The sequence below is a fragment of the Pholcus phalangioides genome, unplaced genomic scaffold (assembly GCF_987345545.1).
Source record: "Pholcus phalangioides strain wild (caught in Gottingen) unplaced genomic scaffold, Ppha-v1.0 ptg000017l_1, whole genome shotgun sequence".
In the NCBI taxonomy this organism is placed as follows: domain Eukaryota; kingdom Metazoa; phylum Arthropoda; class Arachnida; order Araneae; family Pholcidae; genus Pholcus; species Pholcus phalangioides.
Genome location: NW_028301610.1, coordinates 23801664 through 23819628, shown reverse-complemented (window position 1 = coordinate 23819628; position 17965 = coordinate 23801664). Strand labels below are relative to the sequence as shown.

General features: G+C 34.9%; 1 protein-coding gene across 1 annotated transcript; it reads left to right on the top strand.

The window, feature by feature from the left end:
* The first annotated feature begins 2660 nt into the window (after window positions 1–2660).
* Window positions 2661–15750, top strand: LOC149072568 (ATP-dependent RNA helicase DDX19A-like). Its single transcript, XM_089246653.1, has 4 exons — window positions 2661–2923; window positions 3156–3271; window positions 10866–11846; window positions 12799–15750. Exons 3-4 carry the CDS (start codon window positions 10866–10868, stop codon window positions 13093–13095), a joined length of 1278 nt encoding a protein of 425 aa, XP_089102779.1. The 5' UTR covers window positions 2661–2923; window positions 3156–3271; the 3' UTR covers window positions 13096–15750.
* The last annotated feature ends 2215 nt before the right edge of the window (window positions 15751–17965 follow it).

The window sequence follows — 17965 nt, the reverse complement described above, 5'->3', positions numbered from 1 at the left end:
TCATAATTTATGCCTTTCCCTCTTTCCAGAATTCGTCTTTTTTTCCCCTTTTCTGAATTTATGAATTTTTCCTCTTTTCAGAATTTATGAATTTTTTCTCTTTTCTGAATTTCTACCCCCCCCCCCCACCCTGCGCTTTTCTGAAATAACGTGCATTTTTCTGAATTCCTGTCCCTTTTGCACTTTTCTGAATTCTTGTCTCATTCTTTTTTATGTAAATTTATGCTGTCTTTTCCCGAATTTATGCCTTATGCTTCTTTTGTAAAGTTAATCTCCTCTTTTCTGATTTCATGCCACCCAGTTTTCTGAATTTTTTTTTCCAAAAAACAATCCACATTAAACTAACCACAAATACCGATGTACACTAGAACAAAAGTACCCAACCCACAGCTAGCCATAGTATCGGTAATGGAACGCGAAGAGGTATTTTTTCAAAAATCAAAGAGAGAAATCCTGTTTAATTTTTCAATTCAATTTCTAATTTTGGAAAAAAAAACTCTTCAAAATTTTTGAACGATTTTTTTTCATAAATGATAAGCAGTCGTGAGGTGTGAAGCCCCTTGAAATACCTTTATACATGGCGTAGAAGCCATTTTGGAAACAAACCCGAATTTTGTATGGTTGGCTTTTTTAACAATAATGGTACGATAACTTGTAATTCAATGTGTCTTTGTTTTGTTTTCCATCTTGAAATCACCAAACTAGAGAAATCACTAAATTAGAGACGCCGATGTGAAGAAAACATTTGGAGGATCTGGGCAGAGTTCCCAGATCGGCGGTTTTCTTGCCAAATTGGGCTGGTTTAAAAAGGTTCGGTGGGAAATTATTGGCTTTGGAATGGCGGTATTTTAGGTGGTTTTTGCCACCGTGGCGTATTTCTCTCTATTTTTTATTTGCTTGGGAGGAAAGAAATTTTCAATGCTCACTAAAACTACTAACCCGTTGGGGTTGTGGTGGCATTTTCATCTCCGTGATGAAAATGCCACTTAATTGGCCACATAATTTAATTTCATGATGACTTCATTTATACAGAATTCTTGTCGCATTGACCAGCTCTTCATTTTCTTAACGGAATCACTGCTGTAATCCCAGCCTAAGACAATTGTGATGTGAATATTTCTAAGCACAAACATTTCGGAAGTCTCCACCCCTCCTCCCCCTTTTTTTGCCCCAAACACTAATTTATTCACCTTTATTCGTAAACCGAGAATTTATATCAAATCAAATATTTTCTACTTGCAAAGTCTGATACCTCCTGATTTTTTTGTTTTTGAACATCACTGGATGTGTTTCTGGAATTTTTCTTTCATATTCTCCAAAAAGACAGAGCTTAAAATATTTTCACAAGATATTTTGAAAAAAATCTAAGATTTTCTCCCATGGACTACTTGTGAGGATCGAACTGAAAGCATCTTTATACCCATATATGCTATGGGGCTCTAGATGAAACTACCAAAGAGTGGCTCTAGGCTGCCTATGGACAGGGGTGAATGAGAAAATTACAAAAATTGCGAAAAAAATTTTATGCACGAATTTCAAACTTAGTGCTCGTGTGAAAGGCATGCGGATACACACCCGCTCCTGTGGGGAGGGGGTGTGCATCCGCATGTCACCCTCCATGTGAAAGGAGCCTTAGCTGAACAAGAAAAAAGTTGCACCATCTAAGTTTTAGGACCTGGAAGAATTATATTGGCAATATATCGCTGTTTTGGCACATACGAAAATTTAGCAACAAAACGGTATACCATATATTGGGAATTGGCCAATTCAACAATGAAAATTCGAAATTAACGATCACAGAAATTTCATTTCTCAAAAAAAATAATAAATTTGCATAAAAAATTACCAATTGTTGCAATTATTTTTAAAAATGAATTATCCACGTAGTAATAAGCTTTTGAAATTATATTTCTTCCGCACAAACGTCAGCAGAATTCGATCTGCCAACAGGGAAAAAACCAAAGCCGCTTGAAAGTTTAGCTTTACTCTTAATGCAGCTTTGTAAAAAACGGATTAGGAACGCGGAGTGTGCGTGTGTTTTACTGACGCAACTTGACTGAAATGGCTTGACTTGACTGAATTTACGGTTGCTAGATCCTTAAGATGACCATACATCCCGTATTTTCCGTGACACAGTCCTTCCTTTTTTTGTTTTCCTGGCCATCCCGACTTTTTGGAAAAAGTATCCTGATGTTTCCCGTTTTTTTACGCGAAACCTACTTGAATTTTTATTCTATATTGAAGTCAAAGACTGAAATTATTTTTCAACTCATAAATTATATTATAACTACAACTACAAATAAGAATATTAATCTTCCATATGAACTTTTTTTTTTCGTTTAACTCATTTTAATCCACTGCAATTTGCAGTAATGCTTCATTTCCCGCCATTGTGATTTTTCCGTAATTTCAGCAATATTTGGCAACTTTATTTAGTTTTGGCGATAATTGGTGATGTCCCGTATGTTCCCGTACGCGTATTTCGCAAATGCACCGCTATTCAGCGATCGCGGAATAGCGGTGCATTTGCGAAATTAGCTTCCCGCATTTGGAATCTCAATTTCCGTATTTCTCTCGAGAAAATATGGTCAGTCCATCGACGCTTGAAAACTATCTAGCCAAAATCATCGTCCAAAATACGGTGTGCCACCAATATATTCAACCAAAATCGAAGTTCCGATCGGTGTCTCTTTAGATTTTAGGAGAAAATATTTCGACCATATCGACAGAGTGAGAAAGCGAACAAATATCATTCTAAAATTATTTTATTCACGTGGGGTTACAGAACCCAAAATATCCGCAACTCTGAACTACCCGAAAAATTTCTTGTTTACTTTGAGGAATTCTTTGTTTATCCTTGGCAAGCACAGAGTTACAAGAGAACTCTTTCTAAATAGAGAGGAATGAAAAAATGACAATAGAGGTTCGTTTGGATGAAATTTTTGTACATTTTGTTTTCTTACAATGTTTTCCTAAATCACAATTTGCAGTCACTTTAAACTTATTTTACCTTTCATAGATTGTGTATGAAATTTCAGTTAGAATTTATACTAAAAACTTCTTTGCATTAAAAACTACCTTTTTTGTACTAAAATTTTCTCTTTTTTTTGTATAGTATTTTCACTCTGCTTATTTGTGAAAAATTTATATTTCAGGGAAGGTAATTAAAATAATTACTGCTGCTGAACTGAATCTGATTGAAATTTTATATCTTCATTGGTTCGACCATTCTCTTCATTTGTCATTGGCCATTGATTTTAACCTGAAAGAAGTAAATATCTCGATTTATACTTTTATATTTTTTCTTATTAAAATGTATTCTTTTGTCAAACAGAAATACAAAAGGTGCAACTGGTAACTTTTCCCAATTGACTTTAAAAAATTCCCAAACATATAATGGATTTCATTTATGAGTAGACAGTTGAATCTTGGTAACCCGAAACTGCTAACTGTGAAATACCGCTTGTTTTCTTTTAACTACTGTGTAGGTACATATCAGTACTTTTGCCTAGCCCCAATGCCCTCGAGAGAGTTGGGCGGTGTCTCTGGGAGTTGTGGCGCTGTCGGACGACCCGACCAAAAGTCGCTAAGGCCGTTAGACACTATGGACGTTGAAAAAAAATTGCCAGCATAGAAAACAATAATAAAAATCTATTTAAATATGAAAAATATCACGAAGCATAAAAGAAATATAATAGTATATACATCAATAAGATCTGGATTATAAATATGATTTCGGTTAATATGATATGCGGCTGTGGGACGCTATTGAGATGCCCAAGCAAACATAACAATGCTAGGGATTCCTAATGCGAAAACCAACAAGCATAGTTATAATAATAAAAATATCACTATCTAAGACTAAACATCGAAACAACATAAGGTATCCACTCCTTTAAATAAACAACGGTCCTGCATGTTGTATAAATAAGTATATTCTATGTATAAAAAATTAAAACCCAGACAGTTATAAATAAACAATGGTCCTGCATGTTGTAGAAATAAGTATATTCTGTGTATAAAAAATTAAGACCCAAACTTTTTCTTGGTATCCAGATTCTTATAAATAAGAAAAATAAATAAAAAGGATACAACTTTATACCGGTCGATGAAAACGAAAGGTAATTTGGTTTGGAAGGTAATCGGGAATAATCTGAGACAACGACGCTTGAAAAGGGGAAACGGAATGGCGCTGAACAAAGGGAAAAAACGCCATTGTCCATTTGAATCGTCTGCGTTTTAAGTGCCATCTATAATGAATGGGTAATGGAAACTTCTAGAAAGAAGCGAGAGAGAAGAAATGGCAACCCACCACCATTACGCCAGCATTGGAGACTTATAACACCTTGGCGATCTGGATTATACTGCGCCTGTTCTCAACTGTGGAGGTTAGAAGAGACATTCCTTTTTAAATTACATTTTTAGAAAACATTTTGTAAAAGATATTTGCCACTAAGAAATTATAATATAGTGAATAGTTTTTTTGCTAAGATTCAAACAGCATATAATCAAAATAATTAAAATAAAATGCTATTAATAAATGCACATGGTTTTTTTAGCATATTTACCAATAAATAAGACATTTTCAGGTGTCAAACACTGGTGACATTTTCCTCTGCTGGTCACGTGGACCACTACAATTTTTTTCTCTGTGGCCCGATTGTTTAATCATTAGTCATCACCAATGATTTTGAATGCTGGAACTGCAGGAGACACTGTCAATACTACAAAAATTGGTTTTTAAAAAATTGGGTCTTTGAATTTCTTGTGGTGTTTTACTTATATTTATTATTATTTTTTTAAATATTTCATTTGTCTTTACCATAACGACAAATTTATATACACATGTGAGAGAGTTCGAGAAAAGACAAACTCAGAGCCAATCTATTTTGTCTGTGCGCGGATGGCAATCTGTAAGGCTGTGTCTAAATCAGCTGCTCTACCAACACCAGCTAGAGAGCTCCCAACAATCACTTTAGGAATGTTTACTTTGGTTACCATGGTTTCTTAACAATGCGTTTCAGACATGCATATGCCTTTACAATGGTTTGTCACTTCTTTGATGCTGCCCGTATTATAGTTCATTCCTTTATAATGGTTTGTCACTTTTTCAATCCTCCCAGTAATTGAAGAAAACCCAGGATGCACCGGGTATTTTTGCTAGCTTTTAATATTTATGGATTCAGCGACTCTGACCTCTCTCTCCTCTCCCATAATCCTTTGTATCGTAAAAACTATTGTTAGCTCCTTTGTCAGCCATCTTGAGCCAACCACTTCTGTTCAACCCACGTGACCAGTGACAACTTCCGGAAAGAAGGAGAGGGAATACTGTCATAAACTAAAAGGTATGTAAACGGTTGTAGTGAAAATCCCTGTTACCAGTGACAACTTCTGGAAAGAAGGGGAGGGAATACTGTCATAAACTAAAAGGTATGTAAACGGTTGTAGTGAAAATACCTGTTACCGGTAACTTCCCGGAATATTTTGTTTCCCATTAACACAGGGATTTAGGGGTCGAATTTCGAAAAAACCCGTTCTTAATTAGTCTTTACCTCATAAAATAAAATTTCTGACCAATTTTTATGAATACAGCTTCAGAGCATGGTTTTGGCTCGTCATGATTTCTCCGTATGGCCCACCCCCAGTGACGGCCCTTAAGGGGATCAAAACTCCCTTTTAATCCTCTTAAGGGCTGAATTTCAAAAAACCTGTTCTTAGTTAGACGATGAATATAAAATGTCGATCATGAAATAAAACTTCTGACCAATTTTCTTGAAATTCAGTGGTTTCAGCTTGGCGTGATTTCTCTGTTACCTTTTAACCCACTTATGACCCCCTTAGGGATTGAATTACGAAAAGACCCGTTCTTACTTAGTCTTTAGGTCTTGAAACTAAACTTCTGATTAAATTTTATGAATAGCATCAGAGGTTTCAGCTGGATATGATTTCTGTTACCTTTGAACCCTCGTATAATCCCCTTAGGGGTAAAAAAAACCCTCTTAGTTTGTCTAAGTCAAATAAAACTTCTGACCAAATTTCATGAATTTCAGCGGTTTCGGCTTGGTGTAATTTCTGTTACATGTGATTCCCCCTTATGACCCCCATAGGTTTTTGAATTTCGTAAAGCCCCTTCTTACTTAGTCTATGTCATTAAATAAAAGTTCTGACCAAATTTTATGAATGTAGCTTCAGCGGTTCTGGCTCACATGACTTCTCTGTGTAACATTTTATTCCTCTTATGACCCCCTTAGGGGTTGAATTTCGAAAAACCCTTCTTTCTGGGTCATACTCCTTCTTACCTTGTGAAACAAAACTGATAAATTTCATGAATATATAGCTTCAGTGGTTTCGGCTCGGCATGGTTTCTCTTCTACCTTTTAACCCCCCTCCCTCTTTTGACTCCCTTAGGGGTCGAATTTCCAGAAACCCCTTCTTAGTGAGTCTTTGTCAGGAAACAAAACTTTTCACCAAATTTTATATTTATAGCTTCAGTGGTTTCAGCTCTGTGATGATGAATCAGTCAGTCAAGACATGTTATTATATATATGGATGAAAGATTCAGCCAAAATAGAAGAATATTGGGAAAAAAGCTAGCCTATGTTTTCAGAGCATTCGTTCTTTCAGTGCAAGACTTTAGCATCAAGCTGAACAACTACCCCGCACACCAACTCCGGTCATATATCGCCATACGGCAATTTCCAACCAGTGGAGTTGGGTGGGAAATGAAGGCTCCATCCATCGGTGGTCACCCTAGGCTTGGTAGGTAAAGAACTTGCTTCGAATGTTCTATGCCCGGATTCGAACCCATGGACCTTGATGGTAACCTTCATAGTGGAAGACGAGCATCTTTGCCACTCGGGCACATCAAGCTGAACAGTGAACATTCTTGGATCTCCTCCATCTGCATGTCATCAAATTCAGAAATGAGCTGACTAAATCACAAATGGATAAGGACACTTATGAACTCGATTAGGTTGTATCAAAATGAGCTTTTGTAGACTAAAACTGGTGTTGGTTGTATACATAATAGGTGTGAAATAAAAAACATCTTCATTACTTTCATCTTCCTGTAAGTTCTCATCAAATTTTGAAGCTGTTCATTCTAGCCTTTAATCAGTTTTTGTTCTTTTTATAGCATTGTTTGGTGTTTTAAAAAACTTATCTTTAAATTTTTGGTAAAAGCTGGGATGAATCAAATAATTTTCCATAGGTTTCTATTCGGTATTTGGCCAAATCACTATTTGTCCTATCCCTAATAAAAAGTGTAATAAACACACACTATTATGGGAATTTTTACTGCAAAGCATTTTCAGTCAGCTGAGTGCTTGTTGCATAACAATGCAATATATATATTCTGCTTCGAGGGTGGTATATATATTTCCAACTTCATCAAGATAAACTTGCTTAATAACAATTAAATACTCGTCCTGTGGGAGGTATGTTGGAAAATTATAGTATAAGCCAGGCATTTTCAACCCGTTACTCTTAAGCAACACTGTTCTTTCTGAAGTACCCAGAGTGCTCAATGCTCGTGTCTGATTTAATGCTCGCGAGCACTTAACCAGCCTTCTAATCAAACACCATGTACAAACTGCGTTCAAGGGTTAAAATCATCCTGATTTCATACATTTGTATGTCTAACTTGCCGTGAAAGTGCTCTTCGTTTGATGATGGGTATAAACAGTGCTCATGGCTGCAAAAAGGTTGAAGACCTCTGGTATAGGCCTACAGTCAATGCCCCTTATAATGACAGAGACGATGCGTCTCAAAGGTTTTCTTATTCATCTTGTGTTATTTTTATTATGTTATGTTAAATATAACAACCTCAGAGCTTCTATTTGTCTTACTTTGCCTACTTTCTAGTTTGTCCTACTTTTTTACCAAATCCTATCAACAAAATTTGTGTAATTGATTCTAATTGGGGATAGAATTATCAATATATTGACAAATAATACAAATGTAGTAGATTGCAATTAATGATTCTGCCAAAGCAGAAATTGTATTATTTTTCAGGTTATGTGGGGGGTGTATGTAAACCATTTGGTTTAGTAATTTTTCTTTTTCAATTTTGGTGCACATTTTATGTATAGGTAATAACAAAGCAGTTGGATACATAGGCCTATTCTAGGTTTGGTAATTTGGATGCTATCCAACAGCATTCAGTTGTCTTCTGTATGTTTAGGGCATGCAGAGGCATAAACAATATTTACAATGCTCAGCAAATAGCTAGAAATGAAAGTGCTTCATTTGTCAAAAAGGATTACATTTTCATGGAACAGTAAAAACAACCATTTTTGTCCATCCACAAACAGGATGGATAAAATGGCGGTTGTCCATTCTTTAGAAAAAGGATGGTCTATATAGTAAAACCATTTGGTTCCCCTCGACTTATTTACATTCCACCTTGTAATTTACACTTTTTGTACTGCGCTTTTAAAAGTAGTCTCAAAAGAGCGTCATTCTTATAAAACTTACATGTTTTCATAATTTGCTGTGAATTGTCAAAGAGAGTTGACAGACTGGACTGTGAAGACTCCAAAAAGAATGTAATATATATTGTGAGGAGAGACAGAAAAGAATTATCTGTGGTTGCTAGTACACTGTTTTGTCCAAAAATTGTTTTTGTTACCAAGTCATTTCTGTCATTTAGCTTGAGTCAATCTTATAGGATACTGAAACAGTGTTATGAATTTTTTTAATTTAAAAAAAATTAAAAATTAAATTGTTGAGGAAATTTTTTTTTCTAATTATGCCATGATTGTGTTGTCTTGGGAGGTACCCCCTTCTTTACTTTTTCTAATTTTTTGAGTGGGTGCTCTGCAAACTCCAAAATTCATTCAATCCAGAATCCAATACAATATCTGAACTCAGTTCAAATATAGCATAATTCAGCCTAGCTCTTATTTTTTGCAATGAAATGAACAAAATTTGTCCTTAAGTGTGTTTGACATTGATCTTTGAAATTGGAGAATCGGGTATGATCTGCTTGTAATTGCCAGGGAAACTCAGCAATTATATACAAAATGTGCTATGTGTCCCAGAGCCCCTCTCTATAACCTTTGAAAAACGTGATACAGATGGAAATGAAACCTTAATTATTTATGATAATGGCATAATAAAAAGGACCTTCAACAGTGAAAAGTCTGGTACTAGAGACATAACATGAATCTTAAGTTGTTTTTCATAAGTCAAATCTAAAATTGTTGATTAAGCATTAAAAGTAAGTTTTTCGATGAGCTTTAAAGTGTTATCAGATTTAATCTGGTATATAAAAATATATTTCCCAAATGACGTAACAGAGTAAATATTTCAAGATGAGAAAAATATCGGGACATAATCATCTATGGCACATATATAAAATGTGATTCCAAGGCGTTTTTTTAAATTTCAGATTTGCACCAAGTCTCCTTGCTTAACACTTTTTTTTCAAACTGGGACAGCAAGATTTTGAAGTTTTGTTACAAACAATGATTTGATTTTTTTTAAAATTAGATACCATCTGAAACAAATTTAGAAATACTATGACAGAGAATTAAATGAAGAACTAGAAAAAAAAAATTAAAATCTGTACAGAGTGCTGAAATTTTGTAAAAAAAAATTATAGTCTCGGACTTGATTTGTACACTTATTTGGGAATGGCCATTATATTAGTTTAACATAACTGTTTGAAATTAGCTTGATGCAATATCTCTGGACCTTAAATTCACGTATGCACATTCATTATGCTGTAAAATTTTATTTTTTTTGTAACCTTATACATTTTTATTGCAGCTGTTTACATTTTAACAATGAATAATATGATTTTTTATTCCCTCCAAGTATGAAATTCTCTTCAGAAGCTCTTTTTTTGCAACCTTTCAATATAACAGCTGTTTTCTGTGGAACAGTGGGGGTTCGTTGTAATAAGTGTCAACTGTATTTTCATTAAACACTTCAACTGTACTAATGGTCAGAAATATTCCTTTCTGTATGCGTAAGAATTATATTTCTTTTTCCCCCCATATCGTAACTCATTGGAAAGGGACTACATTGATGTATAGTGGTTTCAAATTCTATAAAAACAATATCCTTATAGAGGTATTATTTATCGTAGTAAAGGATATCACTGTATCAAGAATTTAACATTATACTAGGCAATTCCAAACAAGATTAGAAAAAATATTATAGAGGTATTAATTTATTATCAAGTGTCCTTGTAGCGAAGTTTTACTGTTTATACAAACTCTGTAGCGTACGCAGGATTTTCTCTTAAGGGAAATAGGGAAGGTGGGCATTCTTAATTTTTTTTATTCCCGAAAGAGGTTTTGTTTTTTTACTGCAAAAATACACCATAATTTCGGCTCGTGTTGGAAGGGGGTAAGGGAGCCCGCCAAAAATCCTGGCTTGGGGCCCGGCACTGGCATGTGGGGGCCATGGTAATGGGAATGAACATGGTTGCAATAAATTTCAGACAAATATTTAAATTTTGAATAGTTATTGTTGTTTGAACCAACTGTTCAAAAGTTAAAGGAATGTATAAGGACTTATGCACCCTGTATGTTTCTTGCCATGTCAGAGATTCAAATTAGACTTTATGCCTTAAAAATTCTTGAGAGAGGAAATATTTCTGCATAAATAGTCTAATATTTCTTATATAAATTTAAGGACCCATAAGCAGTTGAAATATTTTTCTTCAGAAACAGTTTAGATTTATTTTGTTTATTGATCTAATTGGTGGTTTTTGTGTGTGGTATAGTTAATTAAAATAAAAATAATCATATTTTCAGTCAATTTCAGTGATGTGTATTTATTTTCATCATTTTTGAAAGTATAGACTTATTCATTTAGCATTTGTGTATGTTTTTCTTTCATCTATTTATGCACAGATGGCTACCTTTGACATGCGTGGCTGTTCTATATGGAGTGATGTCGTGATCAGTCAAGCATCATTAGAAATACCTATAAAAAATATAAAGACGCTAGAAGAGTTGAAACTGAAGCCCTCTCTGCTTGAAGGATTGAGAGAAGCTGGCATTGTTGCTCCCAGAGACATCCAGAATTTTGTGTTCCCAGTCTTGTTTGGAGATGGGTACAAGAACGTCCTCATCAATGCACCCCCTGAAACTGGAAAGACGACTGCAGCCATAATCAAAGCCCTGGATATTGCACTTGACTTCAAGGATGCAAGGGGTCAGGTTCTCTTGGCTTACACAACTAGAGACTCTGCCATCAAGGTGTACAATACAGCCAGGCAATTGGCAAAATGCTGTCTAAAACTGACTTTCCACCTTGCCATAAAGGATGAGCCATGTAAACCAGGGCAGATTTCAGAGAAGATTATAGTTGGCACCCCAGAGAAACTGAAAGAATATGTTCTCAAAGGCAAGATCGACTGTGATAACATTCGACTAGTGGTGCTAGATGGTATAGAATCAACACTGTCTGGCAATGGTCACCGCATGGCTGTAACAAGGATGTACCAGCACTTGCTGAATACCCCAAGGACGATCCTACTGATTTCTGTGCCAAGGGACAATAAAATGGATGAGTTTGTCCACTCGCTGGTGAAATGCCCAGTCTTCATAGACTTTCCTCATAAGATACATCGGAACTTTTCTTCCACAGTTGAACATCTCTATTTGAAATATTTGTCTATCATGGATAGAATATCATCCATCTCAAAAGTCATAGATAACAGGACAAATGGTCAGTGTGTTGTTGTATGTGACTCAAAGGATTCTGGGAATGATGTTTCTAAGGTGCTGACAAGAGAGAAAGGAAGTGAAATCATAGCTTACATTCATGGAAAGCTCAAACCTCAGATTAGGGAGATGACATTGAAGGCTTTCAAGAATGGCAAATATAAAGTAACATTTTGGAGAAACATTTAATTTTAAAAACTTACTTGAATATCTTTCAAATGTTGAGGCCTTATAACCAAATTTAAAACCAGAGAATACGGGCGCGCACGCAGAAGCTCTTACTCTCTTTGCAGGGTTGAGATATTTTGTTTCCTTAAAAACTCCTTATTTTAGCTTTGACAAGCCCAGACATTTTGTAAAGTTGACTTCTCAATTGAACACTTTTTTTTTTAATCATATAGTTTGCACTTGTTGAAAATTGGAATAAAGCCGACTTCATTTATAAAAATACCACATTAACCCCTTCAAAATGCCATGTTTCTCAAAGTGTGCATCTCAGCTCCTAGGAGCATTGCCAACCTTTGTCAGGGAAGTCACTGCAAGATGGAAATATTGATTTGTGTGATTATGCTTTGAAGTGGTTCTTTTTGTAAGTGAAAATATTTACTAATCCATTCTGGGGAGCTGCAGATGAACCATGATCTCCATGAAAGGAAGTCGCGGGTGACAAAGTTTGAGAACCACTGGGTTGGTTATTTCTGCTATGACGCTTGAAGGGTTGATTGTGTTCAGTTCATTTGTAGAAAAAGGCATACAATTTAAATGAATTGGAAGTTGAGGGCATTTTTTCAAATGGCCACTGCTCATTTCCAGATGACCCTAAAGACATAAATCTATATTTTCAGATTGAGCCTGATCCCAGTTGTTTTATTTGACCCTGTAGCTTACCTCCAGCACAGCTCAATCGGTAGTAAATTGCCTAGGGCGATAGACTGAAGTTGTGCTCGGTTTGAATGAATGAATGGTTCTGTAGCTACAATAGTTCTAAAAGATATTCAAGTTATTTTATCAGTCCATATGATTTTTACTAGCTTATTGTACACTTTGATTGCACGAAATGATATCAATTTCAGTAATTGATAAGATTTTCTTAGTTTTGCTTATTTTATTTTATCAGGTTCTCATCACTACACCAATGTTTAGAAAGTCTATAGAGTTTCATTGCAGACAGGATGCCACTATAGTAAACTTCGATACAAAAGCCTCAGTGGATTGCCTTGACCACACAGAGTACAAGGAGAGGGCTAGTATTCTGGAGAAAATACCTGGTGCTTTGTCCATTAACATGATTCATGATAAATGGAATGATTATGCCACAGACGAATATGGAAGAAAAATTACACTATGCAAGATTGAAGATTTTGAAGATTTTTTAATTGGCTCAACTGCCTCAAAATTGTCTTTGCAGAATTGAAACATAATACACAGTTAATTGGTGTTGTTCTTTAGAAAATTTTAGACTGGGATCAGAGTCATTGACTGAAAAAAAAACCATTTTCAATGCTAAAAATTTTCCATGTTGTACATGGGCCTATTTTTTATTTTGTGTGTATTCTCCTTTTTGTGTGATATTTTAACATCAATTCATTCACAACGAATTCAATATTAGAAATGCTGTTAGATTTTTATAAAACCTATACATTGTGTTGTGTGATAGATCACTGACCAAGGTGCTTGAACTATTTTTTGTAAGCTCTGGAAAATGTGGTCAAAGTGTTTTTGGCCATAACCACCAACTGTTTGGGATTACTTGTCTCTTAATAGCTACTACAATTCATTCATAACGAATTCAATATTAGAAATGCTGTTCGATTTTTATAAAAACTATACATTGTGTTGTGTGATAGATCACTGACCAAGGTGCTTGAACTATTTTTGTAAGCTCTGGAAAATGTGATCAAAGTGTTTTTGGCCATAGCCACCAACTGTTTGGGATTACTTGTCTCTTAATAGCTACTCATTTTATTTAGACATGTTTCTCATAATATTTTCAATGAAAATCTTTGTGAAAGGTGACAGCTACAAAATCTGGGACCCGAGTGGTGGAGTGGTAAGATGCTCATCTAACACTTTGAAGGTTGTTGTCAAGAACCATGGGTTCAAATTCAGCCAAAAGAACATCAGAAAAAGTTCTTTACCTATCGAGCCTGAGTTCTTTACCTATCGAGCCTGAGAGCGACCACCGATATAGATAGCGCTTTCATTTCTCACCCAACTCCACTAGTTGAAAGTTGCCATATGGCGATATATGACTGGAGTTGGTGTGTGGTAAAGTAGTAGCTACGAAATCTGAGAAACTACATATTGTAATTCATTAAAAAATGTTTCGGTGGTACTGCTTGCAAGTTTTTTTTTCTCTTTTACAAGTGATTTTTCTGGAAAATCAACAGGAACATTGCTGGCAATGATAGTGGTATTTTTTGGGTTGTAAATAAGTGCTCTCTCTCAAGGGCTAGCAACCAGAGTAGCGTGGGCACCTCAGACTGTTTTGAGGCCCAAACATGGGAAGAGAGACAATTTTGAATTTTTTCCATTTTCTTTGTATAAATCAAATTTTTTCCAATTTTCTCAATTATTGTGCTCAATATTTTCATCTCTTCTACATTTGTTGTTCTCAGGTGGTATTTAAAAAATTTGTAAATTATACATTCCTCCATGCTTAAGTTTTTTCCCCATAGTAAGTTTTCAAGATGTGCCAAGAATGCAAGAACTTTTTTCAATAAAAAAAATGCCACACATTCTTCTATTTTTCCCCCTTTGAATCATTATATAAGCATAAAATCAATCAACCAAGTTCCATCTGAAGTGAAAATCTGATTTTTATTTTGATACATTTTTGTTATATGAAGTCAACCAACACAATAAATGTATGAAATTTCTTTTTTAATTGTTATTGAAGACAATGAAAGGGAAACAATTTCATGATTTGTGAGATATTGTGGATTCTTAAATTTTGTTCACATTAACTTCTATTTGTATTATTCTTACGATCTTGTGTAAAAGTGAATTCAAGCCTGACATTTGTTGTTTGCTTATTGTTGCACCAGCTTATCTGGCATAATTATCCAATTTGATTACATTGATTAGAATTTCTTAAAATAGACTATACAGTGGAGCTTCTCATAATGAACACCACCTGTTTTTTTTTGCTGTTTTTTTGGTATGAAAGAAAACCTCTCGACCAGGTTGAGCTTTTCTGTTGAAAGATTAGATGTGCTAACGGTACAAAAATTTACTAAGTGGAGAAAAATTTCCAACTCTTCAGTAAAAAAAAAACTATTTTGCTGTGATTAATCATGAAAATGTGCATGTATAATTTTAATCATTATGTAAGTCAAGTAACAACTGAATATCTATTTTACCAACTATATACTTTTCAAAAAGACCATTTAATTTTTCTTATATGGGAAAGTTTCAGCTGTAATAGTAGAAGTTTTATGTTTGAAGAAATGTTTCATCTGGGTGTAATGCTGGTACCATTCTTGTTTTTTCCCCCTCCAGTCTGCCGATAGGTATGATATAAATCCAGAAGAGAAATACTCTAGCTTTATCTATTATATACTGTACATATTTTTTTTTTTCACAACTTAAATTAGTCTTTTTCTTCGTCTACATATATAACCTCTGTTTTCGAAACCATTCCTCTGTTTTTGAAATTTAGCAAAGGATTCGACACACTGCAACTTTATTGCATCTGAAGAACAAGTTTTCAATTCCAGTCAGACGAGGTTGAACTAAGATCTGTCCCCTGCTTGCAATGTGTTAAGTGAAAAACAATCAAGTCGGAAACATTGGATCTAATGTTTTTGGAATTGGCACATTATATTCAGGTCAAAACAAGATGAAAGGTGAAATTTTGCTAACAAACTATGTGTTTGTTCTTCAGTATTTTTTGTTTTCGATGCATAGGCATTCAATATTCATATTGATGCAAAATTAATTACTCAATGAAAATTAGAAAAATCTTTTCATCATGTTCTCATTCTAACAGAATCGGAAACCAAGACATGTTGTGATAATTCCATGATGTCTGGTGTCTGTATTTCTGATAGTGTTTAAATGAGCATAAGTAGGAATTGAAAAAGCAATCAATGTCTGCATGTTATTATTCACCAAACTCAAAATGTTGGAAATTGATTCCTGTCAATATTGCACAAATCGATGCTATTGTTAAGTTGGGTACAATGTAAAAATAAGGTGTGTCCCAAAATGATAGAGCCATGTGTATTTTTGGGTTTTTAAAAATAGTTTTATCTTGATGAAAATTATTATATATTACACCCATACCTAAGTTGTACTAAATATTTTCTGGACAAGATTTAGTTGAAATTCGGGATAAAAATGATTGAATATTCTCTCTAAGAAAATGTCCCAAAATAAAAGCCGCCCAAGTTTATTGCACTGTTATGTAAGTTTTGACACATTTGCGCAGGGAGTCTCCGCTGCTGGAGTGAAAGGGAAGGAAAAACCAGTTTTTTATACTGGCAACTGCATATTTTTGTCTCTAATTTAATTTTTTTTCATGATGGGTCGATGAAAATCTAACGGCTTGAGAACAAAAAAAAGGAAAAAATAAATGAATTGCTTTGTGGAATAGGCTGTCATTTCAAACGGTTACAAAGGAAATTTGCCTGAAATTTGCCTATTTTGTGCAGCAGCTTCTAATTATTGGAAATTGAAGGAAATTAATGGCATCAGAAAGGTTAAAGTTCACCCTCTTTTGGGTTGACTAAATTTCAGGAAAGTGTGATTCTACGCAAAGTAACTTACTTTGCGTAGTAAAGTAAAGTATTTCTTTCTCAATTTTTTTAAGACAAATAGCATCTTTTCCTTCGTGAGTCTAAATCTAGTCAATCACGTTCTTAACATAGGAGAAAGACGTGAAAGTCTGTAGGGCATGATGATGATCATAATGTCAATTCATATATAAAAATGCTAATACATAAGATCAGTCAGCTTTACCTTCGACGCTGGGGAGGGGGCATCGCCCTCCCCCCGTATCTCCGCCCATGGCACTTAAGCGTTGCGAATACACATGCCATCGTAAAATGCTTATTCATCCAAAACTTACTGAGCACCGCAAACAAAGACTTTGTTGGACGAAATATCATCTATTATTGTCTGTGAAGTGACAATGTTACTTGGAGTGATGAGAAAAAGTTTAATTTGGACTGTCCAGAGATGGTTGGAAATTATTGGTATGATATCAGAAAGGAAGAACTAAGCTACCTAAGCATCAACAAAAAGGTGGAAGTTAACCGTCAGAGCTATGTTCAACGCTGGTGGAAAAGTGTAGTTTGTTGTATCTGCTCATCTGAATGCTCAGACATATCAGGAACTTGAATCTGTCTAATTCCCTGTTTTGAATCTCGGAATTGCCCCACAGCTCAACAGGGCAATAAACCCCGATCACATTTACAGAATATTGCATGCAGCTTTATCATTTTGGGACACACCTTAATGAAAGATATAAATGAGATAGAATCAAATGCGGGAAAATATGAATGAGTTAGCAAAGAGTACCAGACAGCTTGTGGGCTCTGTCAAATGCTTGCAAACTGGAAGAATTTAAATTTTCAATGTGTTCCCGCTACAGGGGTAAATTGTCCTCAGTTTGATTTTCGACATTGTGGGGGTTAGGATGGGGGGCACAATCTAAAGAGATAGAAATATATAAATAAAAAGCAGTTTTTGTGTGTGTGTCAATAAGTCTTTGTGTTCGTAGAAGATAAAGTAAGTGTTTATATCCTCAGTTCCTTGCTTGATAGGGAGAAGATGGGATGGGGGCACAGTGGACAACCCCCTTAAAATTTATTTGTTTTTTTAACTTTTTTTTTACATATAGATGGCAGTGTAGTAGGAAGATTTCCAACCTGAAAGCCACATGGTTTAAGCATAATTTAGCCATTTTGTGTAAGTTTATTGTTTTTGGCTGCACTAAGTAAAATTCCACTTCATTAGTATTTTAAATTGTTCCTACAAACAGGACAACCACATGGAAAATCACTTGAAGAGGAAAGGTAAGACATTTATTAGAAAATATACATCAAATTTGTGCATATTTACAACAGATAATTGGGGCGCGGTAGCCCAGGTCGATAAGATACTCGCCTAAAGTACCAAAGGATGTTTAGAGGTGTCGTGAGTTCGATACCCGGTTCGTCCTTGTCAGAAAAGTTTCCTGACACTGGTGCAACATAAAAAATTTTTACCAAGGTTTTCTTTTATTTCTGAAACATTCCATTCTATTTCGTCTCTGACTCGTGCAATTTTTTAATCTTATG

Excerpts from the sequence above, each read along its gene's own strand:
- LOC149072568 (XM_089246653.1), top strand. The coding sequence starts at position 10,866 with ATGGCTACCTTTGACATGCGTGGCTGTTCTATATGGAGTGATGTCGTG. Across the intron at positions 11,847-12,798 it reads TCAAGAATGGCAAATATAAA|GTTCTCATCACTACACCAAT; the intron begins GTAACATTTTGG and ends TTATTTTATCAG.